The 20749-nt window shown below is 50.4% G+C and overlaps 1 protein-coding gene and 1 long non-coding RNA gene across 2 annotated transcripts in view; one reads left to right on the top strand and one right to left on the bottom strand.

Moving 5' to 3' along the window:
• Window positions 1–20749, top strand: part of ACOXL (acyl-CoA oxidase like) — a 371113-nt gene that overhangs the window by 288776 nt on the left and 61588 nt on the right. Inside the window, 2 exon segments of the mRNA XM_033401938.2 lie at window positions 16090–16131; window positions 16134–16159. Of these exon segments, the coding sequence (XP_033257829.1) occupies window positions 16090–16131; window positions 16134–16159 (68 nt within the window).
• The window catches only part of LOC125960755 (uncharacterized), a 228180-nt gene that overhangs the window by 161825 nt on the left and 45606 nt on the right, over window positions 1–20749 (bottom strand). The gene's annotated exons all lie outside the window — the stretch shown is intronic.

Below are 20749 nucleotides of genomic sequence, written 5' to 3' on the forward strand. Positions count from 1 at the left end.
TTTTGGCCTCAAAACACCAAAATCACGTAAAGTAAGATGAAACACTGAAAACAGAGTGAGATCCGTGAAGATATGGCAAATTATTCTTGAAATTATTGCTTAACCTCAAGAGACATTTGTTTGTTCATCCCTATGCCCTTCTCCATGGGGGGGGGAAGTGTGATAAGAGGAAGGCGCCCTCTGCGTTTTTGCTGTGTGGAGTTTTCCATCACACCAGGGGCACTGCCAGCTCCCAGAAGGCACGACCAAGTTTTGGTCACCACCTCAGCTCCGGGGTCAGGCTGCTGGTCCTGTCGCATCCCTGGGCACTGTCTCAGGGCTGGAATTCCTTGATGGGCTCTGCTAAGAGTCAAGACATCAATCCAGGACTGCCTGCCTCCTGCCCAGCCCCCGAGCTGGGCAGCAGGCAGCTCAGGAGGAGCAAAGTGCCACGTTTTTAATGGCTGTGGGGGTGCCCAGGACCCTCGCGCAGAGCCGACAAGAGCTGGATTGGAGTGAGTAGTTTCGGTATAGACGGAGCCAGGCCGCTCCCCTCCCTCTGAGTGCGGTCCAGTGCTTGGGACCCTGGTGAGCCTCATGGCATACGGCTCAAGAGTAAGGACCGGAATGAGGATGCTCAGGTGAGTGTGCACGTGCTCAGGTGAACTTTCCAAGAGCACAGGCTCTTCACGGGGTCCGGGAGGCCGCCAGGAGCACCATCCCCAGGGCCAGCCTTTAAACACAGTGACCACACCCTGTGATAACGATGGCCTCGCAGACACCCCAGACTCTGATTTCTACCTTCTGCTCCCTGGGGCAGAGGAAGGAGGAGGAAGCAGAGGGTCCGAGAAGGTAAAGGAAAGGGCAGAACGTTCCCTCCCCTGTGGGTCAGTAAGGTACAAGATTGGGTTCCCTGGTTTGCAGATTCAGGAGTTTTCATCTGCCTGTACACCCACCGTATCTGAGGCTCCGGGGAATTGACGCTCCTTAATCAAACTCAGAAGGGACAGATACAGAAACCAGAATGCCAGTTCATGCACCACAAACCCAAACCCCACTGCTGAGTTCCCGCGCGTGCTCCATCCTCGCTGTGGGGACAGCTCCACGTGGGATTCGGTTATCGTCAGAAGGTGCTGAGGCTGGACCATCTGGACAGCTCTCTGGGGCGAGGGAGCGGGATTGAGCTCCATGCTGACCTGCCTGCCGCGGATTCCGGAGCCCATGGGGGCTTGCTTCCTGGACTGGCTTGGTGCTCTCAGCACCTACCTCTAGGAAATTTAGGTAAACCACCCCTCTTCTGTCAGTGGGTTATTTTTCCAGATTTGTTGATCAGGCTGAAACTTATCCGGGATATGGAATAATGCTCAAGACACGCTTACGGAAGGCGAGTATGTCCCAGGCCTTCTCCTCTGCTTTGCGTACCTTTATGGCTCAGTTCTCCGGGGTGCTGTGGCCCCAGCACCTGGGCTCCTCCCTCTGGGGTCCCGTGTACTCGCCAGATCTTGCCCTTCCTGGGACACAAGGATGAACCCTGTGGACTCCAGGTCTCACCTTCATTTACAAAATGTAGATAATGTGATATTTACCTCGGGGAGGGGCATTGAGAAGATACTTGAATGCCCTTACCTTAGCACCTGACCCATGGTTAGTGTTCAATAAAACTTTTTTTCTTACTGTTAATTACTAATCTACAAAGACCTTAGTTCCCATAACCAAAGTGGAACATTTAGATCCTTTTTCTTAAGAGGAAGAAACAGAGAAAGATTAAACGGGCTAGGTTCCAATGTATGAAGTCTTAACACCAGGAAGAAATGTCAAGGATTTGATGTTACCACAGCACCAAGGACATCCAGATTAATTGTGAATCTTTTATTGGTTAATAACCACGGTAAGCAAGAGTGATGATTTCTAGGAAATTGGCCTCCAGTTCCACGACAGATGAAGAGGATCTGGCCGTAGAAAGTCACAGAAGAAAAATCATAAGAATAACAAGAAAAATAATAGGACTCAACGACAGCATCTAGAAATCCTAGGAATGTTTTGAAATAGAGAAATCCATCCATAATGAGGAGGTCTGTAAGGATACAGAATGGGTTCTAATGATAGGAATGCCCTGAACACACTACCCAGGAAAAATTTAGTCAGCCTGTCATTACATTCAAATAGAACGCACCCCCACCCCCACCCCCCACCCCGCCCCTGCCCCGGGAAGAGGTCTCCAGGGGCCGGGAGAGGAGGTAGAAGGAGCCCATCTGTCTTCTTTGACTGGACCCAGATGTTGCCTTTGGAGACTTTTGAAGGAATCACACAAAGCGGGAAGGGAAGGATCAGGCTGCGAACGCACAGACCTGAGCGTCACCCCAGATGAAAATGAGCTCCACATCTAGCCATTTTTATAAGGAACAAATGGAAAGAAAGCCTTCTGGCATCAGTTTCCATTTGTCACCTGAAGACTCAGGAAAACTGTGTTGGAAATAAAAATGTTAAGCAGTCTCTAGTGGTTTCTGAAGTGGGATGTAACCATTACGATGATAAATGATTCCTTTTCTCTGATACACATTTTTATCTTGCCCTAGAAATAGCAGTGCTGAAGCACGGTACTGTCTGAACCCCTAAGGGTGTAGCAATTCCTAAACCAAAAAAGAGACACGAAGCACTTTTATTAAGTAAATTACATCCGGCATTCTCCAGCTCTATGCAGAATTATCTCTTCGTTTTCTTTCTCAGAGCTTGTGAGTAGCCCTCATTATGCTTCAGGAAGTCCCTTTTCTGGTTCTTAATAAAGTGACTAAGAGTTCAGAATGTTTGCATTAAGCGCAGGTTGTAGCTATAATTAGAATATATAAGTAGTGTGGATTTCTGCCTATCGGAGGACCAATTTCGGACTCGTCTCAAGGATGTATTTGCTTCCAAACAAGACGTCCTTTGTTAATAAAAATGTGATCACGTGCGTTATTAAAGCGTCATTTCTGCATTTTATCCGTGAGTCCTTTTTCCAGTATTCATGGGATCAGCATTTTCCTCCCCATTGTTAATGTGGCTCTTCTTTATGCAAATTACATTCACCTTGATTTAGCTTTGGCGTTCATCTTCCAGGAAATTACGGGAATACACTTATCACCTCCTTGAATGCACGTTGCTTTATATGCAAGCGCAGAAAAATAAAATGCCACGACTTCATCCCAAAGTCCAGCGTGAGTTTAGGAACTTGTCATCCCCTTACACTTAACTACAGAAGTCCCTCCAAACCCTGAGTCCTCCCAGCTTGAAGGGCAAACATGACCTCTGGGGTGGAACTAAAAGTCAAAAGTCAGCACATCTCGTTCTTTGGATAACGGTTTCTGCCATATTCTGCTGTGACCTCTGGAGATGGAGGTCTGGCAGGTGGGGGAGCAGGGTGAGTACCACAGGTGCTCCCTTGGCTGTGACAGCCTGTGTGCCTTCCTCTCCCATCAGCATCCTCTGCTGGGCCCAGGAGTTTGAGAGCAGTCCCAGCGAGCCCTGAGGGCTCCCTCTGATGGAGGGAGGAGCTGGGGTACCCCTGCCCCACTGCTGACCTTCCTCTTTGTCTGGCAATCATTAAACATATGGGTGGTGGAAGCAGGCAAGGGGATCTGGAGAGCCGAGGGTGGGCAGGTACGATTTGCTGCTAGATCCCAACAGACCATCATCTTGGAGGCTCCGACAGTGGAGAAGAGAAGTACCGTTTCTGGCCTCATTTTCTCTGTCCTTCTCACATGGGGGGACACATCTCAGACCCATTGTTCCTGAGAGCAAAGGGGGCAACTGGGAGTTGATGGGTCCATGTCAGAGGGTGCGGTGGCCGGGAGAGGCCCCCGTGGATGTCCTGCACACTCTGTGGGACTCTCTGGGTCTCTAATGCCAGAGTCTGGGACAATAGAGAGGCTCCCTCTGGGAACCCAGGAGGTGACAACACATGGGGAGAAGAGAACATGAGAACCGGCACAATATTAGGAGGGAGAGAGGAAGAGAGTGGAGGCACCTGGGTGGAGACTGTTTGGAGTAGGGAGGGGGTGCCCTGCTCACATACGTGATGGCTCTTAAAAAGAAGAATTTGTTTAGCCGAACCTGAGCACTGGAGCCCGGAAACCCTGCACAGAGCGTGCAGCTTCGCCACATCGGATTTAAATTTTGTGCCTCATCAGATAGACACAGGAAGAGAGGAAGTTCTAAAATGCCGACGCCCAACTTGGGACCACATTCCGAGCCTTCCCCGTCCTGGGAGAGCAGGCGTGAGGGAGCGTGGCTCCCGGGCTCCAGTGAGGGGAGGAAGATCTCTTCTGCGGCATCACGCAGGCTGCTCCCTTCTTCATAACGCGGGGTTTCCTTCCCTGAAGGCCCAGGCCACGTAGGTGCACTTGAGGTCTGTGTCAGCCAGACCTGAAGACCCCAAAAGTGCTACCTTCTCAAGAAGTGCTGTCACACGACCCTCGCCAGAGCCCCCGGGGACCCTGCTCAGCCCAGCCCCTGGGAGTGTGTCACCTAGGAGGTCCCGAGAGAGCTCTGATAACTCACTCTTCTTTGCTGGAGGTGACAACTTATGAGACAGTTTTATGACAGATGACCTTGAAGATTCTGTCGCACTCGAAAGAGGGAGACGAGGAAAAAGCCGGGTCAGACTCCTGGAGGATATTTGTTTTGCGGAGGCCCATGAGGGACAGAATTTAGCCGCAGTACTTGTACCCAGGCCCTAATAAATGTCACTTACCTTCCGGGCCCCGGGATATTGGCTGACTGGACTGATGGCCTCTGTCTCCACCTATTCGGTGCTTCCTCTGAGCCAGGGCCGTGCTGAGCACCTGGACCCTGTCACTTCTTCAGTCTCTACAACAACCTCACACAGCCCTTGAGGAAGCTCAGCTCAGGGGTGAACAGTCACCTCGGATCACACAGATCTAAGTTGTGGAGCCGGGACTCCGCCCCAGGGCTGGCTGACCCCAAGGGTTTTTAGCATCAGATTTTGAGAAAAGTCCTCCCACCCTCAACTCCCCAAGGGCTTTCCTTCCTGCAGATGAACGCCGAAGAACGGGCATTCTAGTGTTCTTGAACTTTCGGGGTGGGGGGGAGTTTTCTTTGTATTTTATTGAACACATACTTTCCTGGGTTAAAGTTGGCCTGTGTTGCTTTTCGCTCTTCTCACCGCCTTTGTCTCTGAATCATGCTTCTTTTCTTTTCTATCTCACAGGCTTTGTGTGAGATTAATGAGCACTCATTAATCCCCCACCAGGGCAATGAGGGAGGGACCACCATCTACCCAGTTTCCTCCCGAGGAAGCTGAGGCACAAAGACGCTACATAAGTTGCCCAGGGCCACACAGCAGAAGGGGGATTCAAATCCAGCAGACTGCTGCCATCTGCCCACTTGGTGGGGCTCATAAGTGCTTGTTGGACCTGAGTCTGGTAGCTGAGCATTGCTAAAGAGGCAAGAAAAATAAACCGTCCTCGCCTTTAAAGAAAAAAAAAAAGGGTTTTTTTTTTTTTTTTTTGCTCCTTTGTACACTGTGTGTTCGAAAAATGTACCTTATATGATAAATTGCAAAGACCTGAGCTATGGTCCACACTGACTTTCCAGCTCCTGGTACCTAAGTATTTTCAAAATAAGGCTAATCAGTATTCAAGTTGGCAGGTGAAATTAACCCAAAAGGTGAAAAAGCAAAAACTTGCACTGCATAACTCTCTGTATTGTGAGATTTCTGCTGGGAATACGATTAAGAATAAGACCTTCTAAACTGTGAATGAAAACTAGAAGCATAGGAAATCTTGTTTTATCATAGCAATTCTAGGTATGATTTTCTATGTTAAAAAAATCCCATATCCCATATTCTAAAGTTGAACATATTTGCAATAAACATAAACTTGCATTTAGGTTTTAAAGGACAACATGTTCTAATCTCACAAAACATTTAGCAAATAACCTTTAAGTTCACATGAGCCACCCACACAAAACCCAAAATGAGCTACAGAGAAAACATAGAAAAAGCAACTGTCTGTTGACAACCAGATTTTCTTTCAGTTCTTTGAGTTTTCTGTCTATAAATAATCTGTATGTTTCAAATGTGACCATTTTCTTTCAAGGTGTCTCCTGGCCTGTTCTCACTTAAGTATGCTTGAAAAACAAGAATTCACTGTGTAAATCATGGACACGATTGAGTTTCTGGAGGGGAGAGCTTCAAAATACATGCTTTTTAGAGACCCAAAGTGTCAAAATGAAGCATTAAGATGATGTGTTCCTTCTTTAGTGCATCTTTATCTTTTATGAAATCTGGAGTTTGATAAATCACCAGAGACAAAAGCATCATTTTTAACCTAGATCCCAAATGTCACGTGGAAAAATAGTGCTGTGTCTCCTCTTCATGAATTTACCTTTCTCTTTGTTTATGAATTATGGGAATTTGTTTGCAGAGAAAACATAATGCTCTGTTAACTTGAACATGATGGCTTTTACTCAGAAATGTGAGAACTGAAAAGAAAAAAAAAGAGCATTCAATCCTTTGAGATATAATCATTAAACAAGTTTTGATACATGCTCAAAGTGGCATAAAATGCCGCTTTACATGGGGAAAGGATCACCAGGTAACTAAAAGTGAGGTTTTCATCAGTATTTCATCAGTATTTCACCTCCCCTAACTGACTCAGGACCCCTGATCTGGTCCATCAAAGTGCATGTTGAATCCTCAATGGGGAAATTTTATGTAACATCAGTGTAAATAGAGATGGATGAAGCTATCTATTGGGATTCTTTTTCCTAAAAAATTACTCAGAAATTCTCTCTTAATTGGCAGCTTAGAAAATAAAATACATTCCTACAGATTTCTGTAATTATAGGTGAAAAGGGTTCTGTGTCCAAGAGGGCAGCCAAAAGGACTTATAGCCCAGATGGCATCAAACCTCTTCTTCCTGAGACCTGGAGGATAAAAGTGCAGAAACCGAGAGTAAGTTAGGCAAGAAGACATAACATGGCAGAGAAAATGGCTTTTTCAAATGTTCAAAATAGCTATTTTTAAATATGTAACACAGTTTCTTGATGCAATTCCTTGCCTTGTGCATATGTTATAGTTCTTAATTCCTGAGAAGTTTAAGACAGAGTAAATTGTATGCAAACCCGTTCCAGGCCGTGGACACGCGGTTGAGTTTTTCTGATCGTTGTTACAAAGGTTTTTGCAACAACAGACTAAGGAGGCACTCGGATTCCATCCTAAGCACCAGAGTTGCGTCCAGCCGCAGCTGCGAGCAGTTGACCTTGGTTTGCTCTGGTCTTCCCTCTTGCAAGGAACATGCAAACCGTGTTGGTCCTAAGGAATGGGATTAAGGCAGTGCCTTGGACTCTGGGACCAAAATGGCAGGATGTCCTGGGGAAGCTGAGACTTGCTCTGTCTCTCAAACTCCAATTCCCCATGAAGAACAAATCTGGCCGGCCCCAGCCGAGTCCAGCATCTACTCAGCTGTCCTTCAGAAACAACACTGTTGGAGAACACTGTTTGTTCACGCCTTTATCCACCCATCCTCAGCCAACAAGTTCTGCTGAAGGCCTGCTGTGTGCCAGGAGGTGTGTTAAGTGCTGGGGATAGAATATCCAGTAAGAAAGGCCCCTGCTCTCAAGGAGCTGGGATGAGAGTTACCCCAGAGTTGGTGCACTGGGAGAACATGGGAGAGACGTCGTCCAGTGTGTGGGGTTCATGTGGCTCCCCACAAAGTCCCAGGTGAGGCGATCAGTGTTTGAGACCTTGATATTTTTAGATATACTTAAAAAAAAATTTATTTACTTTTGGCTGCACTGGGTCTTCGTTGCTGCATGTGGGTTTCTCTACTTGTGGCGAGCGCAGGCTACTGTTGGTTGCGGTGTGCAGGCTTCTCATCGCGGTGACTTCTCCTGCTGCAAAGCATGGGCTCTAGGTGCGCGGGCTTCAGTAGTTGTAGCACTTGGGCTCAGTAGTTGCGGCGCACGGGCTTAGTTGCTCCGCGGCATGTGGGATCTTCCCGGACCAGGGCTCGAACCCATGTCCCCTGCATTGGCAGGTGGATTCTTAACCACTGTGCCACCAGGGAAGCCCCGAGACCTTGATTTTTGGTGGATGGGCAAGACTTACCTTTAGTATGTAGGTGGCAAGCGCATCACAAGCAGAAGGAAGGGCAAAATGGGAGGCATGAAATGCACGGGTGACTTGGGAAAGCGCTTGTGGTGCGGTGCGTCCAGGATGCAGGGCAAACGTAGAGGGTGGGAGTCGGGGTCCCGCAGGTTCCGTGTGGGCCACGTGTGGGAGCTTTCACTGTCCGCCTCCACAGTCAGTGGGGGTCTGGGAGAGATTGAGAGCAGGGGGAGGCATGGCCTGCTTGGGGCGTTAGGGAGAGGCCTCTATCTGTGGTGTGGAGGGGAATCGTGACCAGGGAGGCTGGGCGAGGCTGTCCAGGAGGAAGCTGGGCGGAAACGAACTCAGAAGCGATGGCGGCAGGACTGGGGCCGAGGGTGGGGTTCCGGAGATGTTACAGGGAAGGAATCTATGGGACCTTGAGAGTGATCAGACGTGAAGGGTGAGGTAGGAGGGAACGCGGAGGCTGACGAGGGAGGGGTTGGCTCTCACACCGGGTGACCGGACGGGATGAGATTGCACTTGGACCTGGGGCACGAGCGGGGCCTGGAGCATGTAAGTGAGACGCTGAGACAGGGGAAAGGCAGAGAGGACTGGGAGCCACAGAGACACCCCAGTCCTGAGCAGAAGCATCATGTTAAATTGAGAGGAGAACCCCTCAAAATGGAACAGCGGAGTGGGTGCCAGGCCCTGGGCAGTGGCTCACGGCTGTCTGTCCATGACCCTCCTGGAGTCCACAGCTCTTGGTTTTCCAAACTCCATCAACTCCTGCTCTCTTGGTGGATCAGTGGCAGGGAGGGGTGTGACCTCCAGCCGAGCGTCGCTGTCAGACTTGTCCTTCCCGGCAGTTGCGAGGGATCTGCCACTGGTTGGGACGCTCCCACGGGGAAGGCTGTCTGCCAGGGAGAAGATCGGGCGATGTGGCCACCACCGGTGGCTGCCTCTCGCTCTGCCTCCTGGTCTGGACCAGACCCCAGGAAGCACTCCTTGGTCAAGGTGAGACAGGGACCACATCGAATAAGCGAGAGGACACCCCATGCATCTGAGGGCGGGCAGCTTCCTGCGTACGGGAAGACTGTGGGTTCCAGAGACAGGAGTCCAGCTGAGCTAGGCCCTCATGGCTTCCCAAGTGAATGGCCACGCTTGCTCTGGGCTGAAAGGACTCTTCCCAGAGAATCCGTGATGAGTGAGCTCCCGCTCGTGACATCAAGCCTGGCCCGAGCCGAAGACCACAGATGGATCTCCTTTGCAACCAGCTTCATGGGAAGGAAGATCGAATGGGCGTGTGATGCTGCAGGCATGGGGAGAGGGATACAGCCTCCCTCCTGAGGTCCAGACACTGCAGGCAGGGCTCGGCCCCTCACACGGCTGCCCCCTCCTCACAGGAACTGCCCACATCTAGAACTTGGCCGCCGTTTATCCGCGTCTCGTTCCCACAGCTCAGACTAGATCCAGGCTTTCCAGACGTCAGTGAGACCCTGTTACTGTTCCCATCCCAGGGCCTGGCCCAACTGGCCTTTTACCTGCCTCTAGCAGTGCAGGCTCTGCTGGTCCATGCTCTCCCCCTGTGTGGGCAGAGTTCTTACAGATTTCAAAGGAGTGGACAGAAGTGTAGTTTATTTGCTTACAAAGTTGGCAGTGCCTCCTACTTGGAGACTTTGGGCTAGGAGTAGGAGAAGGAGTAAGATGTGAACACCGCACCCTCATGCAAGTGGATGCTGCCGAGCCTGGGAGGGGTACCAGTAGTTGGCAGATGGCGCAGGACTCCAAGGTGGCTTCACAGAGGGTCCCTTGGTGCTGGGTCTTGAAGTGTGAATAGGATCCCAAAGTTGGAAGTGTGGCAGTGCATTCCAGGAGGAGGCTACGGTGTGGGCAAAGATGAAGGTGATGAAGCGAAAAGCTTGTCCAGGGGATGCCAGTGCCCCTCTTCCACCAGGAGGGAGGCTTCTGGGGGAGAGGCCAGGAGAGTACTGAGACGACGAGCCTGGAAGCGTGGGCTGGGGAGGGCTGGGTGCGCTGAGCGCCGCACTGCAGAGCTTGGCCTTTGCCGGGTAGACAGTAGGACGCCAGTGGAGGGGCTGGGCTGGAGAGGAACCCTCTGACCCAGGCTCCCTTGAGGGGAATTTTCCTGGCCCAGGGGCCATGCTGCATTGGAGACAGAGGCCCAGGGTGGGGATGGGTGGGGAGCGGAGCCCAAAACCAGTGAGTGTGGCCAGCAAGTGAGAGGACAGATCTGCAGAGAGATGCTGGCAGGTGGGGTTGCACTGGAGGAGCAGAGGGCCCCGTCTCCATCCTTTGGAAGTGCTGAGGTCCCAGGACTCAGGCAGAAAGTGCACTGAGGCTTAGTTACAGGGAACTGGAGCCTGCGTGCCTGGGGAAGAGGCACCTCGGAGCACCTGTCATGCTCGTGGTCACAGAGGAGGGGAGTGTTGGTATCTGCCCCGCGTGCCCTGCCTGCTCTCTGGAACGGGTCCCGTGAGCTGAGGGAGGAACAGGCAAGCGCTGCAGGGCCAGCAACAAGGACAGAGCAGGTGGGAGGGTGGGAGTGTGGAGGGAGAGGGGAGCCAGGACCCTTTCCTGGCACAGAGGCTCCCAAGGGTCGGCTCCACGCCCTTTCAGCCCATCTCAATGGGCAGGAGGCCGGAACTGCTACACCTGCTGGCTGCCAAGGAGTTAAAAGCCCCTGTTCCCGCTCTGTGCTGATTCTGAACACAGAGCTGGAGTTCTTTCTGCAAAGACGCAGCCCTCTCTCTCTCTCTCAACATTTCCCTGTTATGTTGTGAAGAAGAGGTGGGAGGGGGACTTCAGAAGCCTGGAGTGACAGATAGTTCGGCAAAGGGTGTCACGAGCATGGCTGTCACTCGCAGGTGAGAGGGGACCGCTGAGGGACAGCCACGGCAGTCTTCCACCTTGTGCATGGGCATCAGGGGAGCCTGGCCCTTGGGGCTCCCAGGGAGAGGCAGGCCTAAGCCAGCCAGGTGGGACGCCCGCCTCCGGGGCCAGGGAGGCCTCGGCAAGGGAGGACCCTGCTCCTGGGCACAGCGCCACACCCTGGCGTGCCCAGTGTGCACGTGCTCAGCTCGCACTCCTCCAGTAGAACCTTCTGTTTAGGGGCAGGTGTCAGCCTCCCCATTTCTGCTGCCCCAACGTGGAGGCTGGCTTCCTCATCTTCACTGTAGGTACGTGAGAGCCACACTTTCCTGCCATTTTGGAGACTCAGCTGGGACTGAGTTTCCTCTTTCCAGGGATGGATGGGGGGCCTGGCTTTGAAGAGGCTTGGCTGAGCCTGTGTTTTCTCACCGGGTCCTTATTCTCTAGCCTGAGCCTGCACTGTGTGTGGGACCCACAGTGAGGGTACCAGACAAGATTACAAAGCAGTGAAGAAAAGATACTCTGTCCTCCCGCCGTGGCACATGTAGCTTTATTCATCCAGAAGGCCAGGTGGGAATCTAGAATTCTCAGACTCCTGGAAGTTTTGTGAACTCTGCAGCCTGGGGAAAAGCATCCCCCTTTCCCCACCTCCCTCTTTCCCATCCACAGCTCCAGCCTAGACACCCAAGGTCTGTCTACACCCCTCCCAACAGCTTCCCCTTGGCCACCCCATGGGTCCAGGGTGCACACACCAGGAGGAGAGCATTCCCAGGAGAGAAGCTCAAGCTACTTGGGCTGGAGAAGTGGGATGCGGGCTCCAGGCGGGCGCTCCCCCATTACCCCGTGGGGAAGGCTGTGGACAGAGGAATGCCAGAGCAGGGCTCTCTAAAGCTTGATAACTGGGGCAGGACCCCTGGTTCCCAGAGCCCTGTCATAGGGATTGAGAGAAAAGCTGAAAGAATATTCTGAGACAGGATTCCTGAGAAATACAACCCGTTCTGTAATATGTCCAGGCCAGCTGTGCCTGCGAACTTAACGATTGTGCCCAGTCTCACCAGCCATATTTCAAAAAGGACAATGGCATTGTGCATTTGGTTCATCTTACTTTCCCCTATTATTTGTATCAACACGTCATCATGATAGCGTCCTAGGCACGAGCATTTCTTTGAGTTTTAGGGTATCCCTCGTGTTGCAAAATCCCGTCTGCCTTTCAGAAACGGCTGCAGGGGTTTGGCTGTTGTACATAATTTATCCACCAGCTCATCGAAGGGGAGGCATATGTGTTTCATGCTGGCCTATAATTTTTTTTCTCCCGAACTACCACTTTTTTTTGTTTTGTTTTTTGCTTCAATCAGGTCATTTTTTCTATGCATCCCTCTCACCTCCCTCCCCAACCTCAAAGCTAACGAGTATGTTACCTAAAAATCTATTGTTCTTCCTCTATTGTCAGGCTGATCTTTTTGTCGCACAGGGTGGACAGGCTGAACCAAGGAGGGCTTGACTATACTCAGACAGGTGGGAGCCTCTGCAGCCCCTATGGAAATAAATGGCACTGGGACACTTAAGAGCAGTTACAACAATTGAAACGTGGAATCAAGAAGATGATTCCCTCCCGAGTCTCTTAAGGAAGAGCGCGCCCCAGTGCGACCCGTGTTCTGTGGGCGCTGGTCCGGCTGCAGCATCCTTTGTTTTCTCATTAGGCAGGCAGCTCCCTGAATCAGCAACAAAGGGAGAGGAAAGTACATACCACAACTGCTTTCATTTTGAGGGTTATTTTCCTATTTAAAAGTTGAGGCAGGAGGAGGGAGAGGAGAGTGAAGTGTCACCCGTGTGATACTGCTCCCCTGGGGTTGTCAGTGGGCCCCAGACCTGGGCCCCAAGAGCTGTGAGCCACATTTCTGCCCTTCCTTCCTCTTTCAGGACTCAGTAGAAATCAGAGCAGGGGGAGGTGGGGGAGAAACCTGCCTTGGGCACGAGAGCATCTGTCACCCTGGCTCTGAGGCGAGGGGAAACAACCAGGGAATTGGTGAGCCCTGCTTGTCTGACCTGCAGTTGTCATGGTTGGCTTTTATCGTTTGTGTCAAAGGAGTGAGAGGTGATCGATTCATGAAACGCAGCGGGCCGGTTAAGGGGAAGCTCCACCCGTGGGGTCCTGTTTTCCCACAAGTGCACTCCAGTCCAGTTCCAAAAACTGGGTCATGACTTGAGGCCTGTTGGGCAGGACGGGCATAGAACAAGCAGGCTGAGACCCAGGCTGTCTTCTGGAGCCCGGAGCTTCCCTCCTGAGATACGGCAGCAAGTGTACCGGAAAACCAAAGCAAGACTCAAAAAGAACCCAGCGTGTAACCTGTCATGCCAGTGCATCAAACGGGAATGAATCAGTGTGATGGGGAAAAATTAGACAAAACTCCTTAGAGGTGCAGAGAATTGGGTGCCGCGCCCCCCGGCACTGGGCACTGACATCCAGCCTCTGCATTAGTCCTCACACCGATGCCAGGAGGCCGGCACCCTCTCCACGTGTGGCTGGTGAGGAAATTGAGGCTCAGTCAGTGTGTGACTCATCTGTTGTCTGAGGAGGCTGGTGGCGGCAGCACCGTTGAGGATGTGAGTCAGGTCCATCTGACTCCAGGCCTGTGCAGCTGACCCCTCCATCCACTGGGCCCGGCAGAAGGTGTTCTCTGAGCAGATTGGGAGGAGAGAGGGAGAGGGTCACGTGGGCCGATGACCAAGCTGTGGTTTGAAGATGGTGAGGAACCGTTGGAGAGGACGTCTTGTCCAGGGCAGAGGGGCTAAGATGGTGGAGGAGACGAGAAGCCAGAGGGCAGTGCCAGGCTTCCTACGGTGGCAGGAGAGGAGGCCTGGGCCTCAGGGTTGGGGAGCAAGTTAGAAGCGTTCTGCAGGCATCAGAGCGGCAGCTGTGCCAAGGGGAAGGGGTGCCTTTGAGGGGCAAGGAGAGTCCGCAGGCATGGCGACAGGAGGGAAAATCAAAGATTTGGGCCTGGAGGCTGGTGGATGACAGTCCCTCCCACTGAAATGGGAAAATTCAGGAAAGGGATGCCTAGGCGTGGAGCTCAACTGGTTTCGCTTAGATGTATCAATACAGAATTTCAGGGAGCAGCTGCTCTCCTGGGTGCCACGTCTCGTGAACAAGTAAAGGTGTCACAGTGGAGTCCGGCACACGGGCAGCTGGACGCATGGACGCGGGGCCACCCCAGGGCGGGGAGAGGGGAGGGTGAGAATCTAGCGGCCCGCCGAGGAGGCCGGGAGAAAGTGTCTAGATGTCCGCGGCCTGTGCTGAGGAAGATGCCATGTCACAGCAGAAACCTCTACCAAATAAAATAGCCACCTTCTAAAAGATTATCTAAAGAACACCGAGTGCGGATTCTTTTTTTGGCGGTGGGGGGAGGTTATTTTTTATTTTTTACAGTAGCTCCTTGTTGGTTATTTATTTTAAATCTAGCAGTGTGTACATGTCAATCCCAAACTCCCAATCTACCCTTCCCCTACCACCTTTCCCCCGGTGACCATAAGTTCATTCTCTTAAGTCTGTGAGTCTACTTCTGTTTTGTAAATAAGTTCATTTGTATCATTTTTTTTAAGATTCTGCATATAAGCGATATCATATGCTATTTCTCTTTCTGTGTCTGACTTACTTCACTTAGTATGATAATCTCCAGGTCCATGCATGTTGCTGCAAATGGCATTATTTCATTATTCTTATGGCTGAGTAATATTCCATTGTGGAAGATGGGCTGGAGCCAGGGGATGGCCAGTGGCTTTGAGTCGTTGGATGGGTGGTTGAGCTATGCTGCACTCAAAGGCAGGAGGTGAGACTGCCCAGCAGACAGCAGTGAAGGGTGACGACAGGTAAAGAGTGAATGCAAGTTTGAGTCTGGAAATAAGAGGCTCATCTACACGGGTCACTCAGTTAAAGACTTAATGCCTGTCAAAAGAAGCGGATTTAAATCTGAGGGTGGCAGGGAATCATGGGAGCATTTTCGAGAATGAAACAATACAGTCAAAGCAGCGTGCATGGGACGCGGTTGTGGTTTTGTGCTTATGTACACTGAAAAGGGTGCTCACGCGAATGGGCCTTGAGTGAGAGCTGGGCCACGAGCATAGAGAAGGGGAGTATAATTTGTGTAAATTGTCTCAGTTAATATTACTAGAGCTTTCATGGCCAATAGAAATGGATCATTAATCTCTTTGCAGACCTTCTTGGTTTCTCTCCACCATCCTGTTGGAGAAAGATGGTAGGGGAAATGCGACTTGAAATATTTGGGGGACTTGTTGGGTTTGCTTGAGTCGACACTGGGCCCTCATCATTCATAGCCAGAGAAGACTTAACACCGTGGGAATCACGATGGAGACTTGAGAGAGAAAATGTAGCACCGCCAGATTTACAAAGGCAGGTGGAGTCCTCTAGGCGGTGGTCACAGGAAACGAACAGGCAGTGTGGTCATGGGGGACAGGCTGTATGGTGGCTGAACCCAGGACCTCCCGGCGGTGTATTTTTTATTTTTAAAATTTTATTAATTAATTTTTTTATTGGAGTATAGATGATTTACAATGTTGTGCTAGTTTCAGGTGTACAGCAAAGTGAATCAGTTATCCATATACATATATCCACTCTTTTTTAGATTCTCTTCCCATATAGGTCATTACAGAGTGTTGAGAAGAGTTCCCTGTGCTATACCGTAGGTTCTTATTAGTTATCTATTTTACATACAGCAGTGTGTATATGTCCATCCCAATCTCCCGATGTATCCCTCCCCCTCCCCCTCCCCCCCCCAGCCCCCGGTAACCATAACTTTGTTTTCTGTAATACATCTGGGACTATATTTCTGACTATATGTGACGAGAAATAAGCTCGTTTGTACCATTTTAGGATGGAGCTTTGCTGATGGTCACGGCCGTTTACTCTGATGTAATCATCCCGGCTGACAAGGGTGAAGTGACTGCGCTGGCCCTGCTCCCACCTCCCCCGGGGCGGGCTCTGTCCACCTTGAACTTATCACCAAGGAAAGACTGTAGCCTGCCACCTCTATCTGTTATCACCACGATGTCCTCCTCCAAACAGGGTCCAAAGGGTCCAAAGGGATGCCATTCACTTTCTCTTTCTTCCTTTCCAGTTACTTGAGAGCAGTTCTCCCTGCCCGGGAGGAGCTGTCCTGAAAAGAGGACCAGGCTTTGTTAAAAAAGGTACGTTGTGCTATGCGGCTGCTTCCCACTAGCTATCTACCTTACGTTTGGTAGTGTATATATGTCCATGCCTCTCTCTCGTTTTGTCAGGGAGATCAGCTCGGTGCTTTGTGACCGCCTGGAGGGGTGGGATAGGGAGGGTGGGAGGGAGGGAGATGCAAGAGGGAGGAGATATGGGAACATATGTATATGTATAACTGATTCACTTTGTTATAAAGCATAAACTAACATACCATTGTGAAGCAATTATACTCCAATAAAGATGTAAAATAAATATTAACTTCAGATAAAAAAAAAAAAGGTACGTTATCACACAAAGCGCTGATTGCCTTAAAGGCTCACAGCATTTTTATTGCCCTGAGGAGGGGTTCACTTTTACGAGCCAGAGTAAATTTATCATCCCTGAATTTTGTGCTCCTTGGGGATAAACTTGCCATCGGTGGGTAGGAGGGCTGCTGGTTAATGAGCACAGCCGCCGTCCTCGGAGTGCAGCAAAGTGACAGGAAAGTGGGTGTCAACCACTAGTGGGGAATCTGTTCAATTCTCCAAAGGGCTCAGTTGGTTCTATTTAAGCTTATCTGACAGAGCCTTGATTCTCTGAGCAGATTTATGAGACTTGGCCAAATTCTATGACTCTCACCATACTTTTTAATTAAGACAAAGGATCCCATACGTTCTGTGTCTGCCACATCTTTCGTCGCCGTGGGGAGAGCCTCACAAATGAGTCTGTTCGTATGAGCCACTGGAAGGGGCATCTTATGTCATAGCTTCCTCGCCCTTGAGTGGGAGACAGACTTCTTTTATTCTTGGTGACCATCGTTTTCTTTCCTTCCAAATGACGAAGGAGCACAGGTGCGGGCTAACCTACATTGCAGTTGTACATCTAGGTGAGCCCAAAGTGTGGAAAAGCCTGTCCAGCAGCCTGCCTGCATTTAATTAAAACTTAGTCTTTGAAGGCAGAAAGCAGTAGGTACCAGCAGATCATAAAAGTACAGACACGCTTTTCCACCAATGGGTGAGACTCATGTTTTCACCTAGAAACTGTCCTCAGACTGACCTAGAGGCATCTGCATTTCCGTGACGTCATTTCAGTTCTGTACTGTCAGGAAACCGCGTGTACCAGGAATTGCATTTCTTTACCTAAATACCATACCAGGTGTTCTCTGACTTTAGAAATGGGTGGAAAATATAGGGCGTCACTAGAAGGGATTTTCAACTCATTTGCCTAAGATGTGATATTTTCAGTCTGTCTTTTTTTAAAGCTTTCAGTGATGTTGATTTTATAATACAGAAGTGCTGATACCAAACATTGGGTTTGCCCGGGAAACGTGGTCCACCAGGGTCCCGGCTCTTCCAATACACTGACTTTCAGTGGCACCCATTCAGGCACAGAAACTTTACTTGGTACTTTGAGGTTGTCCACCCTAAGCTCTCAGTTCCCCACCCTGAGGGCCTTTCCCCCAGGACCTTCCCTTCCAGGTACAGGCAGTGGCACTGTGATCTTGGAGTAGCTCTTGGCCCCCAGACACTCACCTCTTTACTCCAGTCGCTAGTCAAGGTGATGAGGACACAGTGCCTTTGGCCGTTTCTTCCTATTCTGTCCAGCGTTTTCTGCTGTTGTCTCCTCCTTCTTGCTTCTCTCCTCCTGTTCGTCTCTCCACCGTGTTCCCTTCTCCATGCCTCTGTGGGCTGAACCAACTCCTATGTGTTGTTGGTCCTGCTGGTGAGCCCTGCATGGAAATTACCTGGGCATCTCAGAGGCAGCCTGGGGTAGAGAGGGCAGAGCACAGAGCCTGGCACCAGGAGAGCAGGCCTCCAGGCCCGCTCCTAGCTGTCCCTATGGCCTCCACGACTGCAGATACCACAGCCACTCTCTTCACATCCATAGGGAGAGGGTAGAAAGAGATGCCACCCAAAGCCTCTTCCTTCTCTTACTTTCTCACCCGCCTGCCATGCACACATTGCCCCCAGGCTGGCTTCTTGGGAACATTTGGTTAGAAACTAACAGTTGAATACTCTGTAATGACCTATATGGGAAAAGAATCTAAAAAAGACTGGATATGTGTATAGGTATAACTGATTCGCTTTGTTGTACCCCTGAAACTAATACAACATTATAATTCAACTATACTCCAATAAATATTAATTTTAAAAAAGAAGAGGCTACCCTGGTGGCACAGTGGTTAAGAATCTGCCTGCCAATGCAGGGGACATGGGTTTGAGCCCTAGGCCGGGAAGATCCCACATGCCGCGGAGCAACTAAGTCCGTGTGCCACAACTACTGAGCCTGCGCTCTACAGCCCGCGAGCCACAACTACTGAGTCCACGTGCCACAACTACTGAAACCTGCACACCTAGAGCCCATGCTCTGCAACAAGAGAAGCCACTCTAATGAGAAGCCCATGCACTGCAGCAAAGAGTAGCCCCTGCTCACCGCAACTAGAGAAAGCCCGCGTGCAGCAATGAAGACCCAGTGCACCCAAAAATAAATTAAAATAAAGAAGAAGAAGAAACTAACAGTTGGGAGTGGGAGAGGGTTCAGATAGCCCAAGGTGTCCTGGAATGATGTCCAGTGACATTCAGTATTTTACATCTTCCCTGTTGGTCTCTGCAGACTGTGCAACTATTGCAACCGAGGGTGATGTCTGTGGGTGTTTTCTCAATATCTGCAGATATTTGAACTGGCATCATCAAAGAAGTTTCACTCAACAAAAACGTGTGCTCAGTTCATATATACTGAAACTATTTTATGATTTTTTTTCTCAGGAGATTGAGGTTTTTTAATGTCACATATCAGAGAGCATCATGTGGGCGTGACAGTGGTATGCAGGATTTTTGTAGATTGTTCTGTGGAAGAACTTGCTCAGGGTGACAGTAGATCGTTCTGACTACAGTCAGCCTGTGGTCAAGTTTATGTTTACTCGAGTGAGCTATTCACTTCCTAGATTCTCTGCAGCCAACTTAAATATTTAACTCCACCTTGTTGAGTGAACAGTTGTTGCAGGCAAAAAAAAAAAAAAAAAAAAGCAGATTGGTGTTGAATATGATGTTTTAAAAAACAATATTTTGCATGCATACCATTGCATCCCTATACTGTCCCAGATAATTGAGACTTAAGGACAGATATGTCATGACCTGTGAGCGTGCTCTAGACACAGACTGCAGGGAAGATGCAAAAGACGAGCACGCAGCAGTCGAGCCAACGTCCGACACCCCCAGAAAAACAAAGCCAGAGTGTGAGGTTTTGGAGATGGCAGAGGCCAGAGCCTTCATGTGACAACCAGGAAGAGTAGGACAGGGAGAAGATATGGCCCTCTGCCACGGCACTGCTAGTTGTCGGGCAGTAGAACTGTGACCACAAAGCCCCTGGACCCTCAGGCTGGGCTTCTTCCTGGACTCCTCCCAGATGATCAGATTCACAGAAAATCCACCACCTCGGCCAGAGCTGCTCGGGAGGTAAGACTGACGAAGCCTCAGGTGCACTGCTGTGGCTGGCGTGTGGAATCACGCTCGTGGCTTGCTGTGAATCACACCCTGTTTGCTGAGACTACCGTAAGGCAGGAGGGAGCTGGCTTCTCTGTGACTCAGTTTCCCCAAATACCAAGCAGAGGTCGAGGCTGTTGATGACTTAGGATTTTCCCACCACTGTGGCCCTGCTAAGGGGCTGGGGAAAGATGCCAAGAGGTAGGACAGCTGTCATTAGGGTTTGCCTCTCAGGGAGATTTCACTATGATTTGAACCACAGAAAAGATTTAGATTCCATAAATGACTTATGACCCCGTTCACTCTCCGTCCCCATACTTACCTATTCCTTCCCTCGTTCTTAGTTCTGCTTGCCAGTTAATCTCTTCGGTCCTTGCTGTCACTACCCTGGAGAGCCCGCTTATGCCTCGGCTCTGCCCTCCACTCCACTGTGGCTCTGGATCTCACCTGAGCTCCAGCTCCACATCCCAGCTCACTCAGCAGGTCTGAACCCCACCTGTCTACGGTCTCTGTCCTCCCTCCTCAGCCTCAGGGCCCTGGGACAGTCCATGACTCTGTCCTGGGACTGCCACTTCAGAGCCAGTGCATCTGTGCCCCTGGCAGCATCTTTAAGAGTCACCCTTTCCTCTGTTCCAGAACAGAGCACCTGGGCTTGGTCCACTGGGGGCAAGTCTGATCTCCACTCTGCCAGGATCCAGCGTGTGACCTTGGGCAGGTCACTTTGACCTCTTTTAGCCCAGTGTCCTCTTCTGGCAAAAGAGGAAGAGAATTAGATTACTCCGGAGACCCATCCAGCACCTGCACTCTGTGAACCTGTGCCTGGACATTGCCAACAAGCCTGCAATTCTAAACGTGCTTGAGAATGACTCAGCCTGGTCTTCCAACTGCTTGTCTCTCTCCTTCGGGCTTAGCCAAATGAACCTTCTCAGAGCCCCATGTCTTACGTGTCCCTCCCTGGATAAGTTTCCAGCCCTAAGTCTCTCTATCCTTTGAAATAGGGAGATGACAGAAGTCCAGAAACCTGGACTGCTTGGCTTTTTGAGAGTGAAAGGGGCACCATTAAAAATTAAGCTTGCGTGACAGGCATAAACCATGACCGTCCCAGGC

The sequence above is a fragment of the Orcinus orca genome, chromosome 13 (assembly GCF_937001465.1).
Source record: "Orcinus orca chromosome 13, mOrcOrc1.1, whole genome shotgun sequence".
Taxonomy (NCBI): Eukaryota; Metazoa; Chordata; class Mammalia; order Artiodactyla; family Delphinidae; genus Orcinus; species Orcinus orca.